At 48.0% G+C, this 25,599-nt stretch overlaps 5 protein-coding genes across 5 annotated transcripts; 2 read left to right on the forward strand and 3 right to left on the reverse strand.

Annotated features, from left to right (window-relative positions):
* Positions 1-113: 113 nt before the first annotated feature.
* Positions 114-2,063, forward strand: AFUA_6G09410 (uncharacterized protein; the record flags this gene model as incomplete). The annotated part of the gene is made up of 4 exons (XM_745738.2): positions 114-423; positions 494-634; positions 704-1,934; positions 2,005-2,063. Exons 3-4 carry the CDS (start codon positions 971-973, stop codon positions 2,061-2,063), a joined length of 1,023 nt encoding a protein of 340 aa, XP_750831.1. The 5' UTR covers positions 114-423; positions 494-634; positions 704-970.
* Positions 2,064-2,711: 648 nt separating this feature from the next.
* On the reverse strand, positions 2,712-3,167 carry AFUA_6G09420 (uncharacterized protein; the record flags this gene model as incomplete). Its single annotated transcript, XM_745739.1, has 1 exon — positions 2,712-3,167. One exon carries the CDS (start codon positions 3,165-3,167, stop codon positions 2,712-2,714), a length of 456 nt encoding a protein of 151 aa, XP_750832.1.
* Positions 3,168-4,385: 1,218 nt separating this feature from the next.
* On the forward strand, positions 4,386-5,540 carry AFUA_6G09430 (uncharacterized protein; the record flags this gene model as incomplete). The annotated part of the gene is made up of 2 exons (XM_745740.1): positions 4,386-5,303; positions 5,352-5,540. The coding sequence occupies 2 exons, from the start codon at positions 4,386-4,388 to the stop codon at positions 5,538-5,540; spliced, it is 1,107 nt and encodes a 368-aa protein (XP_750833.1).
* Positions 5,541-8,664: 3,124 nt separating this feature from the next.
* Positions 8,665-10,342, reverse strand: AFUA_6G09440 (putative tetrahydrofolylpolyglutamate synthase; the record flags this gene model as incomplete). Its single annotated transcript, XM_745741.1, has 5 exons — positions 8,665-8,785; positions 8,965-9,117; positions 9,167-10,056; positions 10,102-10,249; positions 10,308-10,342. The coding sequence occupies 5 exons, from the start codon at positions 10,340-10,342 to the stop codon at positions 8,665-8,667; spliced, it is 1,347 nt and encodes a 448-aa protein (XP_750834.1).
* Positions 10,343-10,649: 307 nt separating this feature from the next.
* On the reverse strand, positions 10,650-14,320 carry AFUA_6G09450 (LipA and NB-ARC domain protein; the record flags this gene model as incomplete). Its single annotated transcript, XM_745742.1, has 5 exons — positions 10,650-11,810; positions 11,924-12,924; positions 13,162-13,363; positions 13,934-14,159; positions 14,232-14,320. The coding sequence occupies 5 exons, from the start codon at positions 14,318-14,320 to the stop codon at positions 10,650-10,652; spliced, it is 2,679 nt and encodes an 892-aa protein (XP_750835.1).
* Between the last annotated feature and the right edge of the window lie 11,279 nt (positions 14,321-25,599).

Genomic DNA, 25,599 nt, shown 5'->3' on the forward strand with positions numbered 1-25,599 from the left:
GTTTTGACCAATTGGCCTTACCTACATAGTACATATCAACAGTTCGACTTCACTGTCCTTTCGCAAGGTGGCTACACATTTATTACCGTGGGAAAGCCTGTCCACGTGACCTGGCAACTCGCAAATTCTCCTCTATCTTTCACTTCTACGGCCAAGTTCATGACTATCATTTTCCCCGAGTCTGAAATATAATTTACTACCGTCTCATCAGTAATGGAGATCAAACGGAACGTCTGTTATAACACCTGACGTTCTTTCTCTTCAGTCTCTGGTTTCCTGTGGCGGTACGGTACGGTTCGGCCTTCATGGGATTGATCTCACGACCTATTGTTAGGAGTTACAGGCGAGGATATTGCACACACGGCATTATTTTGACCTAATAGGGATGCCTACACAATGACCTACTATATTTACACCTATAAAGTATCTTTTTAATCCAACCCTTTGATTCACAACCCGACGCATCAATATAGACTAACTGATGTGAAAAAAGGAACGGAGAAGGCGGAGATAGTAGCCCCGCAGGTCTACATTTTGTTTTGAAACGTCACAAGATTTGCAACTTCACCCATAAATAAACGGCCCTTTCGGCTTGAGGGTCACCTCCTCCATCAGACGCTCAAACAAAACCACTGTCAGTGACATAAATGTCCTTTGTAGCCGGCATGGAAGATCAGAGCTAACACTTACAATACATCGGTAGTAGTACATATCATACGCAGCTTCACTCTACACCCAGGCCCAGTTGCATAGGTGACTGCCAAGTAGGTGTTGCTGCAGAAGTACATTTCTTGCAATCAAGTTGGCCATTCGCACGCAGCCACGTTACGGAAATATGAGGGGGCAAATAGATAACATTCAATTTTAAGAATATCTCGGATTTCTCTCATGGGCAACTCCCTTCCTCTACTCCATCTCCTTTTCTCTTAAAAGCCCCTCTGCCAGATTTCCCACATCTTCAAATAACGATATGACCGAGCCAACACATATTATAGATACGGAAGGAGAAGTGATTATCTTCTTAAAATGTCCGGAATCTCCGTTTGCACCATGGAATGACGATGTGGCGGAGCCGGAACCGTTAAAGAGCCATGGCGATGTGCAAAAAAGGGACAATGGCGACAACGCTACTCAGGAAGGATTTAACAAGAAAGTAACGAAGAAGAGACTGAAGAAAAAGAATAAGAGGGGAAATCCAATGCCCCTCCAGTCAGAAATGGACGAATCGGCCGACAACCCTGCTGGAACTCCAGAGCCGGCTGACACAGCTATGGTGTCTGCTGATGAGACAGTTGATGACAGTGTTACTGAGTCGGCCAATGGGCCTACCACTGAGCCTTTGGAGGAGCAACTTCAAGAAGCACAGCCAAATGCCTCACTTGATGGCCCTAGAGAAAATGGAAGTGAAATAGACTGCGAAGGTGCCCTGCAGGAACCTGCGAGCGATGTGCATATGCGAGGGGATTGCTTCCGCATCCAAGTATCCGCGAAGCATTTGACTCTGGCCTCACCCATCTTTAAGGAGACGCTTAGTGGACGTTGGAAAGAAGGCCTTCGTTTGCTTAAGGAAGGGTCGGTAGAGATCCCTATACGCGATTGGGATCTCGAGGCGTTTCTGATCTTGATGGATATTTTTCACTGTCAAGCCCAGAACCTACCCCGGGAAATATGCCTGGAGTTGCTTGCCAAGATTGCCGTTTTAGCAGACTGTTACCAATGCCAGCCACTGGTGCGATTCTTCGCCGAAATATGGATCGGCCAACTAAGAAGAAAAATCTTTCCCACCATATATTCCCGTGATTCAATGCTCTGGGTGTGGGTCTCGTGGAACTTCAGACAACTCTTTGAGTTTGAGAAATCAACATCCATTGCTATCTCCCAAAGTAACGGTTTGATTACAAGTCTCGACTTGCCGATTCCAGCGAAAGTCATTAGTAAGTGTCAAGCCCTTTATCCGCGAGAACCTATCATAACAGCTCCCGTAGGTGAAATGAATAGGCGCAGGAATGACGCAATCTCCGCCGTCCTCTCATCGCTCGCGGAACTACGGGACGCTTTTCTAGATGGGAGTCGAGGATGCTGTTTTGAATGTAGCTCGATCATGTTGGGAGCTCTTACAAAACACATGCACTCAAGCGGCCTGCTCTCTCCAGAGCCTGCAGCCCCTTTTCCAGGTCTGAGTTACTGCCAACTTGTAGAGACTGTGCGTGGCTTTAGGTCTCCACAATGGCACTCTGATTCAGGCTACTCGAGATACTCCTGGCATACTTGTGGGGAGGCATCCTTTTCTTCTCTGATAACTGTACCGGAGACTTACGTCAAAGGATTGAGTTTGATTGCTTTTTCATTTCCTTAGTCCTGTGTACTGGTTTATTAATGATCGCAATTTCATTTACTCACTGGAATAATCGGAGATATTTGTGATTATTGGTCGCAGGCCAGATTCATTAGTACCAAGTCTCGGTATTCAGCACCATCGGCTTCTGACTCGTCAATCTCCAATTTGTCAGTCTGCCAATCGATCAATGTAGCAGAGGATGAGAGTATCGGGATGGTCAACGCCTAGAATTTTTGACTGTAGCTGTACACAGTCGTTCATTAGGGCAAGGGCTTCCGCGATGCGGCCCTGCTCTTTCCAAGTAAACGCCAGGTTGGCATGGTGGTCAGAGTGTAGGGATGCTCCGCACCCAGCACCTTCTTCGTCGTCTCCATCACTTGAACTCCCAGCTCTTCTGCCTCATTCCATCGCCCTTGATTCCTTGATTCCTATACGTCCACGCCAGGTTGCCCATGCTGACCAGAGTGTCAGGATGCTCCACACACAGCAACTTCTTCCTCATCTTCATCACCTGCATTTGCAGCTCTTCTGCCTCTTTCCGTCGATCCTCAAGCGTATATATTAAACCCACCATATGCCCACTTTCTAGCGTATCTTCATGTTCTGGACCTAGATGCTTTGTCAGAGCTTCCATTGCTTTGACCGACAGTCTCTCCCCCTCAGCCCCATTGCCTTTCTGCATGTCGTACCACGCCGCCTTGCACACTGCAGCCCACTCCAGTAATGAGTCCCGTTCATGGGGCCGCTGACTGGCCGCCGATGTTTGCATGCGGGAAAAGTACTTGACACTGCATCCAATTCTCATACTCTCCTGTGGGAAATTCCGCATTCAGGTTCCGGATATACTGCCGCTTCCATTTCTCCAGCTCGCCATGCACTTCTAACCATCTTCGTGTTGCGAGCTGCCCCAGCCCGTGCATGTTGAATGACTTTTGGTGCACGTCGATAGAGATCAAGGAATATCTGCGCAGCATAAGAATGTCGTCATTAAAGTCATCGGCTACACTAGACTGTGATTCACTGTCGTCGTCGTCATCATCGTCGTCGTCGTTATTACTCGGCTCCGCGCGTTGCTGTTCGCTTCGGCTTTGAAGGAGCGCCTTGGGGATCCCTTGACGGTCGAAGAAACTCATAAGCGACAGCAAATCCGCCGCTGATCGCCGGCTTCGGCGTATGCTGTCAAACGAGATCTGCCATGTCATGAGGACGGACAAAATTGCTGGACTCGGAATCCACAGCTGCTGTATATGTTGATGAAAGCTCAGAATTAATCGGATCTTGTGGAGATGGTCCCCCTACTTTGTAAGATGGACCTGCACGGGAGAAACCTGCGGACTATCTCCAATCCGTCCCATTGTTATGTTCTCTAAGGAAACCAAGCAGGGGTTACGTCAGTCAAATTAGATAGTAGAGCATATTAACAAAGCCGGACAGAATAAAAAAAGGGCATGGCTCATTTGCCTTGGATGACAGGCAGGCCGGTTCCCTTACCGCTGCTTGGCCCGACTGATTGCCCCGTTGCAACATTACCTCCACCGTCATCTTACTGGTATTTGTCTTTGTCCATGGATGGGTTGACACATGGCTGGCCTCTGAAGGTCGCCGCGTCAAGTTTGGCAAACTCTTCGTCAAAATCGTTTGTCTCGGTTGTATGCCGTATATCAATACTGGACGCAGGGACGAGCAAGGCTTGACCTCCCAGTCAACTGAGTAACAGATTTGACGACAGAAAGGGCGGGGTTCTCCCGCCACCTCGTCTTGCCTAGCTCACCCTGTAATGGGGCCGCCCATGTGGATCGTGCCAGAGACATATTTCTCCAGTGATTCTTGAACGGCCCGACCAATCTCGACCAATAAAAAAAGGCTGATCTACCTAGCCCGTATGGTCCTAGCGTCTACCATTGGCATTGGATATCAAGTGCCTCGCTATACTTATATCTCACCCGAGCATTAGACAACGTGGATCATGGCTACCTGTAAGAACACCTTACTATACGTTCCAAACCCCTAAAGGCTGTCTAAGAAGAAGCAAAGCTCATATGTTTATATGTTTCAAGCCCAATGCAGACAAGTGTTTGAGTTTACAGAGATCGACGAGATCTACCCCGCATTGTTAAACCTCCGACGCCCAACCTTACCTTTCAACGCCAAAGTCACCCATGACCACCTAAGGCCCCTTCAGAAGCTCGCGCAAGATCTAAAGGCAGGTGCGCAAGCACTCGAAAATGCATATAAACTAGGAACTGGGTACGACGATCTGGCTGTGGTCCTCCTGGAGCCAAGCGACAAGGCGGACACTCACTGCTTTGACGATATGCTCAACGCCTCAATGGCTTTAAAGGCGGTTGATTCATCTATACGCCATGCATTTAATGGGCACCGTAGTATTCAGAACACAATTATCCTAGATATACGGGCATTTCGAAGCGATTCAATTCGTCGAACGCAGGGCGCCTCAGACAAGCTTGAAGCTGACGAGCTTGCCTATACCGCCTTCGAACAGATACTCTGCAACCTAAAACCAGACGTTATCCTTGTCTGTCAGTGCCAAACTAATACGAATGAAGTGGGAAGCCGGTTTGCTCGGCAGGCTTGTTCATCAATCGACGAGGCTACGGATATAACCGTGCTTCGCCTTCCCAGGACTCAACATGAATCGGTGATGGTGAAGAGTTTTCACCCAATGTATCTTGAGTACATGCGTGAGGCGCCAAACGACAGCGCGACAAAGGCAGTGTTGCGAGAATATTTGTTTGACGCTGGATTTATAATCGCATCGAATGCCCTTGCTGGACGAAGCATAACGGGCTTTGGTTTGCATAACCTTAAAGCTTGTGCGAGAGATGGCCCGGCATTTATTGCCACGCCCCAGGGTGTCCGCATCTCATACCTGTGGACTAGCGGATCAGACATTGCAAGTACTGAACTGGTTGAGGCGCTTAAAACGTTGGGAATATCCTCTAAGGTAGGGTGGTGTGTGAGTCACTGTAGAGTCAGGCTAATGGATTCATAGGATGAGAATACAGCTAGGCTGGACAGGATTTTCTCCGGGCTTCGGATTCGTAGTGATAGGGGATCCGGCTTTGGCAATGATAATGCTGTGGAACGTGAAGCGTTCCGGAAGGACGATATCCTAGAGAGAATTGGCCCGATTCCAAAACTACCACAGGGAATCATACCTTTGTGTGGGGCACTTGACTAAGCCTATCCATCAAAAGGCTGCCTATGATAAGTTCTTTGGCTTACGATAGGATAGGATAGCTCTCCAAGGAGGTGTATAAATTTAATCACGGTTACAATAAGAACTCCTGTATGCAACGGGTATAGTGCGAGGAGACGGACAATGGAGCTGGCGGCTAACCAAGTCATACGGCCGTATCCATTGGCTAATTGAATTCGCGACCGTCGACCGTACCAGGGCTGTTGCACAACACTCGCCGAGACGACAAAGTGGGCGGTCAGTTGAAACGGACCACTTATCCCCACACGAATGCGAAAGGAGAACCCATGTTCTGGCCACGATACGTGGATTAAGCGCCCACTCATTTGATCCTATGCTTAGAGAAGACGCACATTGGCAGATGAACTCTAAGTCAAGCTACATCACATCTCATCGCGCAGATGGCGGCTACAACTCCCGGTAAAGAATTAGGCATCTAGGAAAAGCTCCATGGATATAAAACCCTTGAATTAGCCCACTTATACCCCAGTTTTGCCAGATTTAGAGAATAATCAATTACACTCAAGCGTTCTCTGAACGGTATCTAATCTAGTCAGCGCTAGATCAAGCTATACTCTGTGAAGATCGCCCACACAATACCATCAAACAAAGATCATCTGTATGTTGCTCTCTATGCACATGGAGGCAATCCTACCATGCCAGGCAAGGAAGACACGTGAGTCCATCGTGGGAAACTTCTTTAGCTTATGCTGTTGTAATCTAAAACTGATATACCATCCACACAGATACCACTAGGCCTTGATTATAGGGCCAAAGGTTGAAGCAGAGGATGGCATGGGTGTCCGTTACCACGCAAAGGAGAGGCCAAAATTGGGAGGAGGCTCTGAATGGTTCTTTGAGGAGCGCAAGTGTCCACTCGCTCCCACTAGCATGTTGCTTGTTCGCATTATGGTTGGAAAGGTAGCAGACGGAAATCACCTAGTCAAAATTTTGCGGGATACGCCTATTCGCCAAGGCCAACTAGGCTGGAACTGTGTCTACTGGGTAAAAGAGGCTTTAGAGACGCTGAAGGCCAATCCCAAGGCTTTGGGTACGAGCATTATTAAGTGGGAAAAGGTGCGCAGTGAGGCGATGGATTATTATCAGCGGAAAAAAGACCAGCACCGTTTTGACGGCCAAGGCAATTTTAATATGAGAAAGGTTCCAACCTATGACCTGATGGAGCGGAAGGAGATTATTATCTGAGTTACCAACCAGGGTTACCTAAACATCTCCAAAGTACTTTTGACGGATCTGTTCCATCGCGAGCTCTTCAGGCATTGGCTATAGGAACTTGTCAATCTCCTTGACCCAAAAAGAGTTCTGTGGGTTGACTTAGTGGGCAGATGTATATTCCTAGTACGATAAATACCAACCAGCAGTTTCCCAATCAATAATACCAACAATATCATCTCCGCGAACAAGAATGTTGAGACTACTAAGGTCACCATGCGTAAATACCAAAGGCCAAGTCTTGCTTTGTTGTTTGATAAGTTCCTGGATTTCAGGGTCAAGTCTCAGATCAAATTCCATGCCCCTGCGTAAATGTCGATGGAAATCCTGGGTTATAGCGAAGGGACCGAAGCACAAGGAAGGGCCAGGAACACGGCAGTCAAAAAGCAATCCACCATCAACCAAAGCCACTCCCATGCCTTCCGGGGGCTAAAGGTCCTGCATCTCGCGGATCTTTTCTGCTAATTATAAAAGAAGTTTCGCCTTTGAATTTTCACTTTATTTTACCCAGCCATTACCAATTATGTCTCCCTTAATCCATTCCATCACGATGTATGTCCGCCCAGAACGAGTAAACGCACATAAGACTTTAGGTATCAGTATAGACGTATGTTGCAATACAAAACGCATTGTTGACGCTTCAGATAATTATACACAGCGCCCATATTTAACACATAGTTCGCCAGACAACATAAGAACATTCCCTTCTCGGGGTCGAATACGCTTGAGGACTTTGATCACCAGAAGTGTCAAGCCCCAATACAGAAGGTTGTCATTGACTGGTCTGGACGCGCTCAATAGAGCGGTGGATGATGAAGGAGGCCCATTTCGACTCGCGGACATTATGAGCGTTGGCTAGACGGGAAGTGTTTGATGGGAATAACTCGTTCCTGGATTCCAAAAAGTCTCAGTATGGGCAGTAAGCGATTGATCTAAGAGACCAAATGATGATTGGAAATGTACAGTGACAGAATAGAAGTCTTCCGTTGGAAGTTGGTAGTGGGTGATGATGTGAAGTCGAGGTTCATGACTCCGAATCTACATCCACGTGATATCACATGACCGTGGTCAATTTTCAGGTCTGGGCCGAGAACATACCAAAAGCTCCACGAAGCCCCATTATACCCTCCACTGCCAGGCAATCACTGCATACTGCGTCAAGCAAGTATGGGGCTAAACCCGAAAGCTCCATAACTCTGAGCTCATTAAGCATATGATCCAGAGTTAACCACTAACTAGGCCCCAGCTTGCCTATGTCGCTAACTGCAGTAGACAATCTATAACAAGTGCTAGTCGCAACAGAGTTGGACGCCGAAAGATGTAGATCCTTAGGTATTCAAATACCAGGGCAGTTCAGACGCTGAAATGTTCAGGCATTAAAGCGTCTAGACACCGGACAAGTCCGAAAACGCTTTAGTGTTTAGACACCAAGGGTGTGGCCAACAATCCTGAACTGGCCACTGCTCAACTTTTCATGTGGTTACTTAGAAGCATATGCAATCTACTAGCCCAAGATGACCTATATAACCAGACGAGGCAATGCATGCTAACGTCACGTAACGACTTTTAGGAACCGAGCATTAAGGTTAGCTTCTCTTGCGTAATTTGTTTTCCGCTCTCGAATATCAAGGTCTGAGGCAAATTTGCATCCTGGCATGATTCATGGTGATGACTCAGCCTCGTGGTGTGTCTTTTGACAAGCAATCAATACCCTATTGGTTTACTGACCGCCCAATAATACTACGGAGACTCTTAAAAGTTCAGATACATTAGAGACTTTCCTGCTCTTCAGAGGCTGGGAGTGGCACTCTACCCGTACAAGCCTCTTTACATCGTCACTGCCGTCGGGGGGCAATACAGCGCTCCAGATCATTTATGTGTACGCGACGATTATGCCCTCAGAAGGCTGAGTGTTCCACCAACCATGTATAAGCTCCCCGTAACAAGGACTTGCATTCCATCTTCGCGATCCCCTATTTCCCTTGCAAGCCTTACTGCACCCTCAATCGTCGGTGCAGTTGTAACAATGGCCTGCGGATCAAGTTCCTTCCACACCGAGGTGTACAAAGCGCATACGTCATGTAATAGTGACCCAGAGTCTTTGGTGGTTCGGTCTGCCCACATAACGTAAATTCATCAGTCAAGATCTGCAGAAGATTCTTCCTATCTCTACTTACCGATAGGGTCACCATCTTTCTCTTGATATGTAGTAAAAATGACATGGCCAGGTTTCACCTTGTTTTTAAAGAGTGTGTGCGCTAAAGATCGCACGAGCGCCACTCCATCTCGCTCTTCTGACAGATGGCTGAAAACAAGGGCGCGGCACCTTGTTATCTTAGCTGACAATCATTTTTGACTGTATTTGGTTGACTTACTTCTGCTCATTGTTCACGTTCCTGGCAAACCATTCTGCAGTTTGTTCTAAACTGAGAACGTTGTGCGCCCCATCCACAAACCATTGTAACTTTCCTTCATCTATAATCTCGAACCTCCCTGTCAGTCGGAAACTTTGCACACCATGGTAGATGTCTGCATCACTAAGTGTATGGCCGGGAGTCTTGGTTCGAAGAAATGCTTTAGTGAGCTCAAGCGCTAAGGAGCAGTTCAATCTTTGTACTGGGACGCTGAGTACTCTACCATCGGTGGGAAGGCACTCATTTGCTGACACGAACGTCAAAGTTGTGCCTTTATCAAGAGCACGCTTTTGCATAACTTCCGCGGGCCCAGGGTCCTGGGTTACGGAAAAGGCAGGTGCACCTGGTTTAAATATTCCTGCTTTGTGCCAAGCAATTGTCTCGATGGTAGGTCCGAGCTGTGCAACATGGTCCATTCCAAGAGACGTGATTCCGGTTACAACCGGATTTCGTATTACGTTTGTTGCATCATACTCTCCGCCATGGTGGACCTCGAATATTGCCGCATCGACCTCTTCTTTGATGAAGGTGTGGAAAGCCAATAGGGCGAGAAACTGCAGGTATCGGGGCTGCTTTGCGACTCCCGCATCCAGTTCTATATCCGCAGGCATAATGCGATCCCACACTTCGAAGAAATATCGGGTAAACAATTCTTCCGCGACTGGATGGTCATCAATCTGTATTCGTTCGCGAACGCATTGCAAATGTGGCCCCGTATAGAGCCCAATCTTCTTGGGGAGCCCTGTCCTCACGCTATGTGCACGAAGGAAGCTGCGTGTAAAAGCGCAGGTGCTACCCTTCCCCTTCGTGCCGCTGACATGGATTACATTCAAGCCGTTTACCGCATTATCCTAGAACAAGTCAGTCGCCGCTGTGTCGCTGTTCATAATTCGTACTGAGTGCCCTAAACTTTGCAGCCATTCCTTCATTCCAACCAAGCTCGGTAAGCCTTTGAGAGAATTCCCATTCACTGTCGTGGTATCTTGAACGGCGGAGACCGGAGTTGTCAGACTCGTCGGTCGGCTCGTCGGTCGGGCTTTACGTCTTCTGGTTTCAAGGAGTTTGACTGCGTTCTTCGCGTTGTTAGTCCTGGTATCAAAACTCAATGGAGAGATATACCTCGTAAGTGCGTTTCATTTTGGCTTATATGATGGTTTAATCTCTGGTTGACGATTCCACAACCACTAGAGGTTGCCTTCGCTCCTCTTTCCATCTGTCATCTTAGCTGGCACGTGGCACGCTAGTGGTTGGTCCATTTGTGCCCCGCAACGGGTACGAGGCCCAACAGGCCTATTGACAGTTTACCAGTGATGCCCGAAGCTGGTATGAAGTCATTTGCACGATGCTTGCTACTGAAGGAGGGATTTCAGTTGTTAGCTGAAATTCAGCATCTAAACGAAAATTCATACATGACATTAAAAAGAAATCATGGGACCTTTATCCCTCAGAGACCTTGCGTGGCTTTGGTAATGTAGTCGTGCCAATGGGAATTGAAAATGGGAATCCAATATATGCGAGCCTCTGATTCCATATCTGATCTCGCCTCTTGCAGTAAATGCGCGCCATCTGTCTCACGCCTGGCCATTAAAAGCGCATGAGCGACAGAACAACGCACGAGACCAGCATTGAAACTCTTATCCTGGCCCAGGCGCCGCAAGGCTGATAAAGCGTTTCTCCAGCGTGAAATCGCTTGCTCCCACTCAAACTGCTTATGAGAATTCCTTGCCAGTGAAATCCAGAGTCGGAAAACGTAGAATTGAGCATTATAGTCCGGTTCATTAGAAGATGAAAAAGCGCGTTGAAGCTCAAGCAGAAGCTCTTCGGCCTGTGCAAACATATTCCGTTCCAGGTAGGTCTCTGCCAGCGAGATTCTTAGTCGTCGGCCCGTGGCGATGTCCTGAGTGCCCTTCTCTCTCATCGGAGTTAACTCATGAAGCAGGAGCTTTTCAGCCTCAAGCGGCTGGCCCAGCTCGCAACGTAGGTCTGCCACTTCCGAAAGGAGTACCCTGTACCAGCCGGTTCCCTCAAAGTACTCATCGAGGAGGCAGCTTTGAAGGATACCATCAAGTAGAGTTAAGGCTTCATGGAAGAGGCCCTGGAGTCGAAGGATTTTGCCCAGAGTTATGTCTCGGGCTCTTGATGTGATTTTTTCAAGAGAGGAAGGGACATCGTCCAGCGGCTGCCACTCTGTCAACTCCGCTTTCGCTTCGACGAGCTTCTGTTGGCGGATTAGATTCTCCGCGAATGAAATGATAAGCTCCCCACGTTGGGCGTTATATCTCTTACTCAATTCCAACTCTCTCTCTTGGGGTGCAGCCGCGTCGTGCAAGAACCTATGCAGGGCGCTCTCCGACTCCTTTAATTTTCCCGACATTCTCATTACCGAGCTCTCCCTAAATGCGAGCCAGGCACTAAGGAATCGATCATTGTCACCTTCGAGGAGCTTTTTAGTACGGTCAATTGCCTCGACCTTCCATCTTGCATTCGAAAATCGTGAAGCGGCGAGAAGAGTCGATGCAAGTTCGTGCCGGAAGGAGGCAAGGTCGCCGTGCTCGAGACTCATTGCATCATATTCAGAAAGGGTTCGGCTCAGGTGGGGTAACAGCTTCCTTCCAAACTCTCCATTTCTGTGGTAGGCATTAGCTGGTGACTTCCGAAGAGAAAAGAAGGAACCTACTGCGGCTCAAGGAAGCGGTTCCTTGGAAAGGCATGACAAACGAGCAGGAGAGCTTGGCATCGCCATTTCCTCACATCGGGCGGCGATAACCGCTTTACAGCACAGTACTGGACAAGCGGATGAATGGAAAAGCTCCTAAGCCCTTCGGATTCTTTGTTGCAGGAAATCAGCGAGAAAGAAAGCAGCTTCTCCACGGCCGTATCAAACTCAAAATCTCCTTGAATGACCTGGATCAATTGTCTCTCCACCCCTTCCATTTCCGCATCTACCACAGTCATCTCACCATCCTCACCCCATCTTCTTTGGGGAGAGGAGCCTCGATGTAGAAGCATTTCCGGAATCGAAGACGGTTCCAGAAACGAGAACAGAAGAAGAAGTGAGGCGGCTCCTAAGGACTCTCGCTCCACTTGCTTAAAATTGATTTCCCAGGTTGTTAATACTGCCTTTTCAGAGTCTCCAAGACGTGAAGCAAAGCCAAGCAAATAATCTCTCCGAGTTGTATACAACCTACAATATTCCCGAAGGCTTCTGTGCCTTGAGCGAACGAATGCCCCGGCCTGTACTAAGGCGAGAGGAAGAGACCCAAGAAGGCCTGTGACGGTCCTTGCATCTTCAATATCCCCTTCGGTAGGGTTCTGGATCCCTGACTTTTCGAGTAGTAGTTGCACCGCATCATTTTCCGTCAGGGGACTCAGAACGTGGCCGTTCTCGGCTATGCTGCCAATCACCGCCTGGTCACGACTGGTGATGATAATGTGGCCCCAGTTCACGGCCGGGTAAAACTTATGAAGTGGAACGTTGTCCAGGTCGTCTGCATTATCGAACACCAGAAGCCACTTGTTGTTTTCAGGCCGGGAGAGCCAGCCTTTAACAGCGCCAATCTTGTCCTTAGAATCTCCAAGCCTAAGAAGGTCATGTAAGCGGTCAAAGTCTGCCGAAAGTGAGATCACTGATGTTGCGTTTATAAAGGCAATCCCTGACGGGTATTTTGACAGATTTTGGACGGCATAGTGCAAAGCTGTCTGTGTTTTCCCCGCGCCCCCTGCGTCAGGTTAGCAAAGATTATATATTCATTATGATGCGCATACCAAGCCCGCATATTGCGAATGTCCGTCTACCTTGAGCCTGCTTCTGGTCTTCATGGAAGTACGTCTTCAGCTTCCCAAATACATCATCTCTTCCGCGGAAAAACGAGCATGGCTGCGTTCTTAGGTCAAATGGAATAGAAGATTCTATTTAGAAGTCAGTATGTCCTTACAAGAATGTCCGTTGAATTTACCATTATTCTGGTCCGTGAAAGATCGCGTTTCACCCAGATAGCCGCTGCGTAGGGTCTGGGCAAAGTCTTTCAGCCGAGAAACCACGGGTCGAAATGACCGATCCTGCGAAGATCTGAATCTTGCGATATTCCTGTGGTCGGCGAACTGGGGGACGGCGATCTCATGGGGAACATTTAGAATCGCAGAGCGCTGGTCGACGATCTAAGGGCGGGTTAGCAGGGTGGAGCTATGAAGGCATTCTCGAGATGGAGTTACCAGTCTTCTTAAAAAGGGGCCGATGGAAGTGAACTCGAGCTCATAGAAGGATACGAGTTGAACTTTCCGCCTCCTCTTGAGGAAGTCTTCAGTAATTTCTAACAGGACCTCTGAGTCCTTCTGCAGCGTCCCTATAAGCGCTCGGGGAGTCCTTATTGGCGAAAATGCTGAGACAATATTTGCCAGGACCTTTCCCATGGCTGCGAGGCTGCTGCCGTTATGAGGGGTGCCTAAAATCCTGTCAGTAGACGATGTATATACGAAGCCTTGAGATTATCTTACCAAGGAATAAGATTCCATATACGGCTTGTTGGACTTTCTCTTGCTCCTGGGTACAACCTATCAACAGCGCCTTTTCAGCGGCTAAGTATACGTCCGAAAGTAAACCGAACGAGGACAGTCACCTTCTTTGCTATAATTCCCCCCAGGCTGTGGCAAACAAAGACAATAGGCCGGGATTTCTCCTTAATGCTGTGTCAGCCAAACTATGCCAAGAAACGGGCCAGGGTGACTGACATCTTCTGTTGTCCGTAGATCTACTAGCTCTGCGAGCAACTTCAATGATATGCTTCGTAAATCTTGCTGTGCGGTGAAATTCTTGAAACGGGCATTGTATCCGAAAGTCATAATACGAATATCTGGGATTGCTGCAGGTAGAAGATCTCTTAACCACATTACTTCAGTTTCAGTATGGGTCCATGTGTTGATAGGGTCCCCGTTGAGGCCATGGATCGCGACCAAACTGTATCTTCGTAAGCCACCGCCCGCTTCCATAGCAAAATATAACGATGCATCTGTTTGACAAAATGCTTACTCGAAAACGGTCTTATGAACCCGGTGTTTCTCGTCGGTAGCTGAGGGGTCATGGAGAACGATAATCCCGTAATCAGTGTCCTTAGTCATTTTGTGGTAACTAAGTAGACTAGTTCGGAAAGATAATTGAGTTCAGGAGGAAACATTTGCATTGTGCTGGGCCTGGCAGTTAAAAGGTCCGCGACCCATAAAGTTTGTGACACGTGTGATGGTGGGATGATTAGCTGGCAATATGCAAGTCATCATATGCTGCCAATACAATCGTCTGAGGAGCCGCGGAGTGCATGCTCTATATTGGGTGCGAGGTGCAGAAATTCGATGGCTGACCTCCAATCATCCTGCGATTGTGATGTAGGACCCCGCAATGGTAGGACGATCAATGAAAATTCATCTCCCTATCGGCCCTTGCTGCCTACTTATCAATCAGGTATATCAGGTACACTGATGATATACACAGATGAGGCCAGTTTAGCGTAGCATAGGTGAATTAACTAGGGATCCTTCCTTACAAGATGCTTGATTCTTTCAACCATGTAAACTATTACCTTCCGTCTGGAACCGGCACGGCCCGAAGGTAAGTCCCGGAAGGAAAATGGACCACTCAGGACAGACCTTTTCTGGTCCAGACCTGTGAAGCTCAGGTTCCCCATTAGGCGGCGCGACTGTACGAAAGTTACGATATATTCCACACCGGAATATTGATTTGCTGTGGGCATGCTAGATATGCCATTGCTGAGGTAGGGCCTTAATTTGAACCACTTTGGATGTAACAGAAAATGATTAGATGACCTCTTCAGCTGTTCACGCTCAGAAAAACCATAGAAATTCGCCCACCCAGCTTTTATCGTCCCAGTGCAATTTCATTTTTTGAGCCTAACTGTATCAAAGCATTGCTCTCCTCGTTCGAATATTGCTAGAGATACGTTAGCGACGAGGCTGATAAATGGAATGATCAAGCGCACGCAGGAGGAAGCGGGGGAGGATGTCTAATCTGACCAACCAGGAATTCTTGGGGTTGCAAACAGAAAGCACTCTTGCCGTAGAGGGAGAGCCGGTGCCTGCTGGGGGGCCACCAAGACGTAGGCCACGTCACTGAAAATTTCGGAAGAGGCAGGGATGGCCTGTTGGATAGGAGAATAACGTACCACGATGACCGGAAATTGTTTGCTGGGTTTCAGGTTTCCTCTCGCTAGGAGATACGAAGAGTGGTGAAGGCGACGGATTGGTCAGATGATGAGGAGAGAAATTTTTTTAGCCCCCCTTTCATTTCGGGTGGACGGCGTAATCCGGCCGCTGATGAGACGTATCGGTTCTGTATGGAATGCCTCCTGGGTGGGAAAGAAAGAAGTTCGAAGACGGGGACGGCCTGTTGAGCGACGCACCGTCCGTTTATATAGATGTCGTAGGTTGGGCAGGGCGGCAGGGGCCGGCAGATCCCATCGCGGAAAGGTACGAAACGCTAAACCGAATCAGGCACAGGTCCAGCCAATGGGAGTACAGACAGCACGGACGCTAACAGGGCGGCAGCCGTTTTCGGCCGCGCCGGCACAAATGCCAATTGTAAAATTGGAGTATTGACATAGCCGTCACATCGATCGCGGCAGTAGTTTATGAAAACTTTAATAACGATCTCTTGCTGAGACTAGTGCTCCAGTATACTTGAATAGAACCTCGAGTTCTTCCCGGATATTGTTCAGAGAACAACCTTGTCACGTCTGACCAACGGAGACCCTGATCCCTCTTTAACTTCACCAAGAGCTCCTCTTCCTCCGGTGACCATGGCGTCCCTTTCCTAGAATTCACTTGGTGCGTCCCACGAATATTCCGAGCTTTGGGGCTGGCCTCACGAGTCTGAGCCCGACGGCGGGCTAACCGTACGTTTCGCCCCTCGGGCGCGGATGCTTTCGACGAAATGTAGGTGGCACGTTCAGTGCATGACGGTGGGACGGGGCTCAACCCAGGCGGGGAGTGAGATAGCGGACGATCAACGACGTCTGGAAGGAACGTAAGGAAGTATGCATGCCGCGGGCCATGAGGTTGGATACGAATGATGCCGCGACCAAAAATCTCCTGTGCCTCACCAGGTCCAGTGAGAAAGTCAACTCCAGATGGGGCCCCAAGTGTGGCTATGGAGTCTTTAGAGTGACACCTGGCGGAAACCGAGGTGTTCTGAGCAGTCTTTGAGGTTATGTTCCGCCGATGCCTTTTCTGTGGGCGTTCCCCGCCTTCAGCGGCAGCCTTTCTTGTGAGTCGAGAATGGTTTCCGGTGAAGCTGTCTGTTGGCTGGTCTTCTTTGCTATCGCAACTCGCACTGGCTTGGTGAAAACGGTGTGATGGCTGCATAAGGGAGTCCCTGGAAGTTTCTGCCATCGAGCTCGCCGATCGACGGACAGGGATTACCACAGCAACAGAAGGTGGCCGATCGCGCCGGTTGGATTCTGTATTCACTCGAGAGCGAAGTACACGACGGAGAGGCAAGTTTGACCTCAGTTGCCTCCCCTTACATTGTGGTTGCAAGTTCAGGCTAGGGAGGACAGAGATGTTGTTATCTTCACAATCAGTACTGGCGTCCCTGCTCGAGGCAATGCTGGGCGTGGCAGTCGGCGAATTAGACGCACTAACCGTCAAGGCTCTCGTCTGCTCTCCACAGCATGATGCCTCGGACGGTAAGTCCTCAAACATGATTCCATGGTGTTGGCCAGGTCGAGCGCGACCCTTGTTCTCAGGTGACGCATGGTTCGACAAGGCCGGCGAAGGTAGCTGAGAGCTTTGATGCTTCGGAACACCATCTATCGTTGTCTGCTTTTCGGCCTCGCATCCAGATAAGGACAATTGAAGACAGCCCGAGTCGCCCGGCAAATTATCGACTGCGCTAACAGATCGTCCTGCCATATATTTATTAACGGAACCAAGAGGAAGAGGGGCATAAAATACATACCACCTGAGTAGCCCGAGTCTGCTTCTGCTGTGGTGACGATCGGACCAGAGCAGACAGCATCACCTCGTGACTGTGGCCATGTGTCTAGCTGGTCTTGCAAGGCCCTTCTTTGGGTAACCAATTGATTCCCTCCTCCCTCGCCTCCTCCGTCTCCCTCGCAGTCATCGGTGCCTGCTGGCATAACTGGGAGCACCGACATTCTTGAACTAGTTACTGCCCGGAGTATCAGTAGAGACTCCCCCAATACTGTCACAGATATTTTCCACGTACCAAGAGTAGGAGAAGCATCCTGGCATTGATCACGGAGGTCATTTCCGGCTTGGGACCTGCTTTGATAGTCTGCCTCCAAGCTAGTCTCTCTCTCAACCGGGCTGTTTTCTCGAGTAGGGACATTCTCAAGCTCAATATCAAATATATTGCGAGGGGCAGCGAATTGGAGGTGCCCTTTGATCGTGGAAGTTGGGACAGCTGTTACAGTGGCAGGAGGCTTGGGGGGAAGGGGATGTGAAAATGAAAGGGACTGGGGAGCAGAGGGCACATGGTATGACTTCCAGCCGGAAGAAGACGAAATGTGCGCGGGAGGTTTGGGAGTAGGGGGATGATGGTAGAAATCAATATTATCAAGGCTGATCATGGCTTCTCAAGGTCTTCAGAGAGAGTTTGTTTTCACGACTCAGGGTAGCGGGAAGCTGATGCTGGAACAAGGTAGACAGGGCGGTTCGCTCGAATGCAAAACGTCGAGAGGGGGTTGTAATTTATAAGTAAAAAAATAGAATCCTCGCAGCCCCTGAGACTCACGACATACATCGGCGCGGTAGCAACGGAAGACCGGGCTGGCTCATCCTCTCTCACGAAAGTCCAAACACCTCAAAGTCGCTTCCCACGCACGAGCTGAAATCAGCCCACCGCTTCACTACTTCCGGATGATGGGGCCTTCGAATGGACAGAAAAAAGAAAGTCACACGATGCGGAACACGCAGTCAGTGGAGCCATCGCAATTCCGCGGCAGAGGCGTCCCCTGCTGGTCAAAGTCCGAATGCAACCTCACCAATCCAGTCCGCCAATCGTGGAAAGCGTCGCGTTGTGGAGGAGTGACAATGACGTCGGGAACGGGCCTGCCACGTCGTCCTCCGAACATGAGGCATTTCTGCTATTGGCGTACGCGTTTTCCTACCCAGGACAGAGGATGGGAAACGAAGCCACCGTTCAGCTGAAGCGCCCCAGCGCAGAAACGTGGACCATTGCCAAGGGAGGCCTAGTTGCCCCAACTGGGATCTGCGTGAGGGCTGTGCATCGAGACGGCAGGCTGACCGCCAGTGATCGTCTCGTGGCTTCCACTGGGATTGGCCCACACGCGCGACTCGGCCTCAGCTGGTGGAATCGACTGACTGCCTGAGCCAGTCGGGGTTGCCGAAGGAAGGGGCGAGAAGAGAAGGGGGCTGAGCACTCATTTCCGGACGTAACAGGAATCAGGGGGGCCGGTGGGCCGCGCGACCCGCGCGAAAAGGGGAGTTGCGAGGGCAGTAGCAGACGAAGGACGGAGGGACCATGAGGCGACGCACCGGCGGTCTTATATAGTTGAGAGGGAGCGACGAAGGCGGCGCGAGGCGGCAGTTCTGCTTCGGGGATAGTGTTGGCCACTAAACCCAATCAGGTACGCACTAAACCTCGTCGGGGTCGGGCGAGACGGGCGCTAAACCGGAAGAGGGCGGCTGCCGAAACCGGCCCCCCTTTGGTAAATACGAATTGTCCTAAGTAATAAGTTATCTAAACTAAACTTAGAATCTTTTATTTACATTTAATTTATAATATTCTGCTATAAGAGATTCTAATCTTTTAATCTCTTATTCTACATCCTCTTAAATATCTATACTAAAGGGCTTAGGGGTCTATAGGAGTTCTATAAATATAGTTCTATCTAAAGTTACCTCTATACTATATTCTAGAGCCACCTCTAACTTTTCCTTTCCCTTTAAAGTAGCCATTTATCCCTGTGTTAATAATAAAATAATAACTAATTACTAAGAAATAAGGAATAAATAGAGTAGGTTAATAATACTTAATATACAACACTTTAAGATGAATCTTAATAGTATAGAAGTTTAGAGGTAAGATAAGAGTAATTAAGCTATAGGTATACTGTAAGTTAGAGGGTAATGTCAAGGTACAGGGTCACAGGTAAACAGAAACAGGTTGATGAGGTAGTTGACACTCAGGCTGGCTACAGGAATCTATATCTATCTGTTCCAGTTGCAGGGCAAACTGGTACAGGTAGGCTCTATAGACAGGACGTAGCTCCGAGGCTTCCAAGTAAGTTGCGGGATTGTGCGGTGAAGATATTCCCAAGGTTATATAATTCCTTCCTAGCGATGCTAACTCCTATCTGCGGCAGCACCGTGACAGTACTCCCCTTCTCAAGGTCAAGCTCCGTCAAGACCATCCGCTGGTTTAGGTTTGCTTGGGTAGTGGCGGTGGAAGTTAGCCACAATCTCTTGTGCATTCCTCAGGTAATGGGCGGGTTCCTCAGTGGGGTTGTCGTAGCCCAACTATTTGACAGTATACTTCAGACAGGGGCCCCATCGGCCTCGGTGTTCCCAGCGGGAATCTAAGATATCCTCAACAATCCATTCTTCTAGACCATCAACCTCTACTAGTGGTAGTGGCGGCTGTCTTTGTCTAGGAACAGGGTCTTTAGTAACAGGACACAGCAAGCTAACATTAAATATAGGGTGAATCTTCATAGAAGCTGGTAGATCTAGCTCATAGGCGTGCGAGCTGATAATCTTCTTAATACGGAACAGCCCTAAGTTTTTCTAGTTAAGTTTCTTCTGGGGGCGCAGGGTCCTGATATTCTGGGCGTCTAACCAAACCAGTTGTCCCACATAGTAACGGCGGGCAGGTCTCTAGTGATGATTCATCTATTCCTTATAACAGTCCTGAGCAACGCAGATCTGGGCGCGGATATAGTCAATAATATCTTGCATTTTCTTTATAAAGGCCTCAGCGTCTCTAGCAGCAGGGTGATTCACGGGCTAGACAGGTTCAAACCCCATGCGTGGGTGAAATCCATAATTCACGAAGAAGGATGAGATTCTAGTGGCCTCAGATCAGACAGAGTTCAAGGTGAACTCAGCTAATGGTAACCAGTCGGCCTAATTATCTTGTAAATAGGTAATGTAAGCACGCAGGTATTATTCTAAAACAGCATTCATTCTTTTAGTCTAGCTATTAGTCTCAGGGTAATAAGCAGTAGACAACAGGTTCTTGACATCTAGGCGTTGGGTCAGGTGCTTCCAGAACGCGGCGACAAACTGAGGGCCACGGTCTAATACTATTATTCTTGGTAGGCCATGTAGCTTCCATATATGATGGATATATAATCAGGCTACACCCTCAGCATCGCAGGTGGTCTGACAGGGGATAAAGTGCCTCATCTTTGTAAGTCAATCGACAACAACTAATATGGCATTGTAGCCTCGACTAGGTACTAGACTGGTGATAAAGTCCATTAAGATATCTTGCCATAATTGTTTGGGTACTAGGAGCGGGCATAACACTCCTTGGCGGGCTTCGCGAGATGGGGTGGATTGGCAGCAGGTATGGCAGTTTTAGGTCCAGCAGTTAACATATCAGTACATGCCCGGCCAGTAATATTCTCGTGCTATTAACTTATATAACTTATACTTTCCAGGGTGTCCAGCAGCAGGCTTGTCATGGCATTCTTGTAATAACTGGGCTCTCAGCTCATCATAGTTAGGGATGTATAAGCATTCACAGTAGTATAGATAGCTTCCTCATCATCTGCAATCAGCCAGGGTGATCTTCGGGTGTTGACTGGCATTCCTATCCAGCGCCTATAGGATGGACTGTATAGTATTATCTAACTAGTAGGCAGTGTCTAGTAGTTCCTTAATACTGGGAGGGGGCTCTGGTTAGTCTAGTTAGTCTGGTTGGTCTAGTTAGTCTGTCTATGCTGGTCAAGCAGGCACTTTGGTAGGTTCCTTAGGTATTCTAGCAACTCGGGCTACTAGGTCTGCAAAGTGAACTCTTCTTATAGCTGACTGACTCCTTATAATAGCTCCTAGTTTCACTGAGTTCTGAATTTCAGGGTCAAGGTTCTCTTTCTTCAGAATTATCTGGCTCTGGTGTTGTAGCTGTTCATCCCCCTCTTTAGGGAGATCTTCTGACCTCTTAGTCAGAGCATCAGGCTTGACTCCTTGCTTCCTGGGTTGATATATAATTTTAAAGTTAAAGCAGGACAGGAATTTAGACTAGCAGGCTTGTTATCTGTTGAGCAGCTTAGTAGACATGAAATATTCCAGGTTACGGTGATTAGTTATAACTTTAATTAGTGATGGTGTACCCTCTAGTTCAGGGCGCCATTCCTCAAAGTAGCGAATGATGGCGAGCAACTCTTTATCATAGATCTCATAGTTGCACTCAGTGACTGAGAGCTTCTTAGAGAAGAATGCAATAGGGTGCAGGACTCCTTTATTATCATACTAGGACATCACACCAGCAGACATGTAATCAGAAGAGTTAGTCTTGACTACAATGTCTTTTGTCTAGTCAAATAGTTTCAAGATTAGGGTGTTCACAAATGTCTTTTTCAGGGCTTCAAAGCTTAATTTACAGGCTATAGTCCACACAAATAGGACATCCTTCCTAGTTAGGTTCACTAAGGGAGCAATAATTCTTGAGAAATCCTTGATAAATCGCCGGTAAAAGTTACTAAAGCTAATAAAGGCCTAAACATCGGCAATGCAGGTTGGAACTTGCTAGTTGACAATTATTTTCACCTTATCAGGGTCCATGCGGATGCTATCCCAGCCAATGATAATGCTGAGGAACTTAGTTTCAGGGATGATGAACTTATACTTTTGGATTTTCGCGTACAGGCTAGCTTCTCATAGTTTCTGCAGGACAGAGCAGACATAGGTTATATGCTCAGTGCGGGTCTTGCTGTAAATGAGGATATCATTAAGGTAGGCAGTGCAGAAGACATCAAGGTAATCTCACAAAGTATCATTAATGAATCACTGAAAGGTTGCGGGTGCTCCTGTCAGTCTAAAGGGCATCACTAGGGATTTAAACAGGCCTAATCAGGTACGGAAAGCTGTCAGGTATTCTTGTCCTTTCTTAATGCGGATGTTGTTAAATGCTAAAATGATATTAATCTTTGTAAAATATTTCATCCCTTTTAGGTTATTTAGGGTTTTCTTTGTTAGAGGCAGTGGGTATTAATCTTTAATAGTTATAGCATTCAGGGCTTGGTAATCAACGCAGATTTATATGCCTCCACCTGGCTTTTTAACAAATAGGATAGGCGACGCGGCGGGTGATGAACTAGGGCGGATGAAGCCCTTCCTTAGGTTCTCTTCGATCCATTCCTTTAGAACTCTTAATTCCTCTCAGGACATGGCGTACAGAGGGCTGAATGGGGGGGTCTTTCCTTCTAACAGCTTGATATCATGGTTATAGGGGCGGTGTGGCGGCAAGCGCTCGGCCTCCTTAGAGGAGAAAACATTAGCATAGTCTTTGAATTCGTTAGGTAACAGATTGGTGAAGTCTTCTTTCTAAGCTTTCTCAATCCTTAGGGCGGCTTCAAGATCTTCCAGGGTGATTGTGAACATCTGGGTGTTTCTCTGGGCGTAAGCTAAGCAGGCAGCTAAGGAGATGAAAGCTATATCTCTGTTCTCTAGTCCCTTTGGTCTCAGGGGCAGGTATCTAGGCTGGGTCTTCAGGGGGACGTCATGCAAGGCTTGTATCTTAGTTAGCCTCTAGGGTGTGTTGCAATATTTCCAGCAGTAGTTGCTATTAAATATAATACTGTAGGCTGTGAATTATATCAGGGGGTTATATACCTTTATCCAAGGTATTCCTAGCATAATGGGGTAATGTGCTAACTGGACAATGTAAAACCTCACGTCTTTCTTAAAGTAGTCCTCAATTCTCATATCCATCTGAATATAATGAGTTATCTTCCCATTCTCTGGTTCTCTCCCATCAAATGTGTGCAGGGTTATCAGGTCTACCAGGGGGATGGGCTCCAGTGTCTGGTCTTCAGCCCATCCTTTATTAATAAATCCTTGTCCTTCGGCTCCGGTATCTAACAGGGTGTAAGTAGGTAGCTTTATTCCCTTCTCTTCCCTCTCTAGGGTCACGGGTAGTATCATAGCTTTTAATCATTGTATTTATTCCTCAAGGTCAAGTCTGTAAACAGCGGCAGCAGAGATTTGAATAACACGCGGTTCCTAAGCCTGGTCGCGGCTTACTCCAGGCTCACTCCTTTTACCGAGGAGGTCTGGCTGGGTGATAAGCTTCTAGGTGCTGGGATCCGTCCCCTCTGGGGGCTCTCTGGGCGTGGTTCATAAGATATCATGATTTGAACTCTCTGACAGGTATCAGGGTAGGGGCAGTCCCTGATCTAGTGTTCTAAGGAGCCACATTGGAAGTAGGCGCCTATCTCGCGGCAGGAGGGGCTATACCCCTTTCTCATTAGGTATCGGGTAGTACCCAGGTCTATGAGGTCATATTATTGCGCTGGCGTATGCTCATTCCTCTGAATAATAGAGCGCCAGGGTTGTTTAGTGGACTTAGTAGCAATAGGGCTAGAGCTTTGGGGTGACTAGGAATGCTGGGCAGGTTTAGCTGTGGTAGCATAGGTCTTAATAACAGGGGGTTAGTTTGTGGTGTATTGCTGGCAGCGGTTCTCGAGCTCCTGCAGGAATCTGGCGAACTAGTAGTACTCCTGGCTTAGAGGCTGGTTATGCATAAGCATGCTCCAGAGTTCGCGACTAATAGCCTGTTTAAGCAGGGTGGGCAGGGTTTCTTCAGGCATCTTGCCTTCCAGGGCTAGGCATTAGAATTCTGCAAAGAAGGTGCTAAACTCCTTATTAGTCTGGCGCAGGCTGAATAGCTTATTTTGGGCGTTATTCACGCGGTTAGGGTCACTAAAGGCGCGTTCCAGGATATCCAGAATGTCTTAGTAGTCGTTAAGGGTGCAAATCCCCTTCTTAATATAGGGGAGAATCTGGGCGTACAGCGCACCCTTTAGGCGGTTATTCACATAAGCCATCCGGCTCTGCGGCGTCGGGAAGCGGTTAAGATTGATATTTATTTTCTCTTGAATCTGCGCTATGAAACGCTGAAGATCCTTTCAGTCACCCTTAAACTTATTAGGGTCAGGGAGTTGTTCTGATAATCTGGCGGCTTTGGAAGATAGGGTAGTAGTTAATGTAGGTGTTCCCACTAAAGTAACTACAGGCTTCTCAGCAATAGGTTTATGTATAGATGCGGGCACAGGTGTATTTACAGTAGGGGTAGCTAAGCAATGGGCTTGATCCCTTTTCACAGTAGCTTTTATATACTGCTACTCTTTCTCTTGCAGCTATTCCTTCTAGTACTGTAGAACAGCCCTTAGCTTAGTAGTCTCTTATTTATGCCTCTGCTCTGAGGCAGTAAATTTATGCTGGAGTTCCAGAAGTCAGGCCTTGGATTACTTAGCTTGTTAGTTTGCTTTATTAATAGTTAATTTAGCCTTCTAGATATACTTATATGCCAGGTAGTAGTATTCATACCATTCGGTACCATGTTTAGCAATGTGCTCAGAGAACTCTTCAGGGTTGCCAGGCAGGAAAGGGGGCAGAGGGGTGGGCATTCTGACAGTGTCAACTCCAAGGGAGGAGCTATGTAATATCAAGATACGGGGTCACAGGTAAACAGAAACAGGTTGATGAGGTAGTTGACACTCAGGCTGGCTACAGGAATCTATATCTATCTGTTCCAGTTGCAGGGCAAACTAGTACAGGTAGGCTCTATAGACAGGATGTAGCTCCGAGGCGTGTGTGTGTGTATGTATTTTACGGCCGTGTCTCATGACTTGCACGTTTTCCACTATCCCCAATCAGGGCAAAGGCTGCCAGGGGGTGAGCCCTGGGTGTCTCTAACTATTGCTAGTTCTATGTACAAATAAGAGACTTTGGCGCGTTCACATAGCTGCCTCAGTCATGGGGAAGGTCTGCTATAGTAGGTTAAATTGTGATGCCAGCTGCATGGATCCATCTCCGCACTATGATCCGCCAATTCTCCGCGTCTCTGCTTTCCCCCCTCCTCTTTTTTTTTTTTTTTTTTTTTTTTTTTTTTTTTTTTTTTTAAAGAAGGATTGTATTGTCTCAGGCGTGCTCAGGCAGGGGCTGTCTTAGACAGATATCATTAAAGAACTAAGTCTGTGATAGCCAGGCAGCCAGCTTTGCTGCACCTTTTGCAGTTCCCAGAAGGAAGGGAATCATCTCAGAGGGGGGCCCTAGGGGTTGGGGTAGGCGTCTCTTAACTATTCAGCAGAAGAAGAAGTGCACTGGAGACTTCCTGGCTCCGCACCGGCAATGAAGATGGGCGTCTTCATAGTTAAACCGCTCATGATAGTCTGTAA

Source organism: Aspergillus fumigatus, chromosome 6, assembly GCF_000002655.1.
Source record: "Aspergillus fumigatus Af293 chromosome 6, whole genome shotgun sequence".
Classification (NCBI taxonomy): Eukaryota; Fungi; Ascomycota; class Eurotiomycetes; order Eurotiales; family Aspergillaceae; genus Aspergillus; species Aspergillus fumigatus.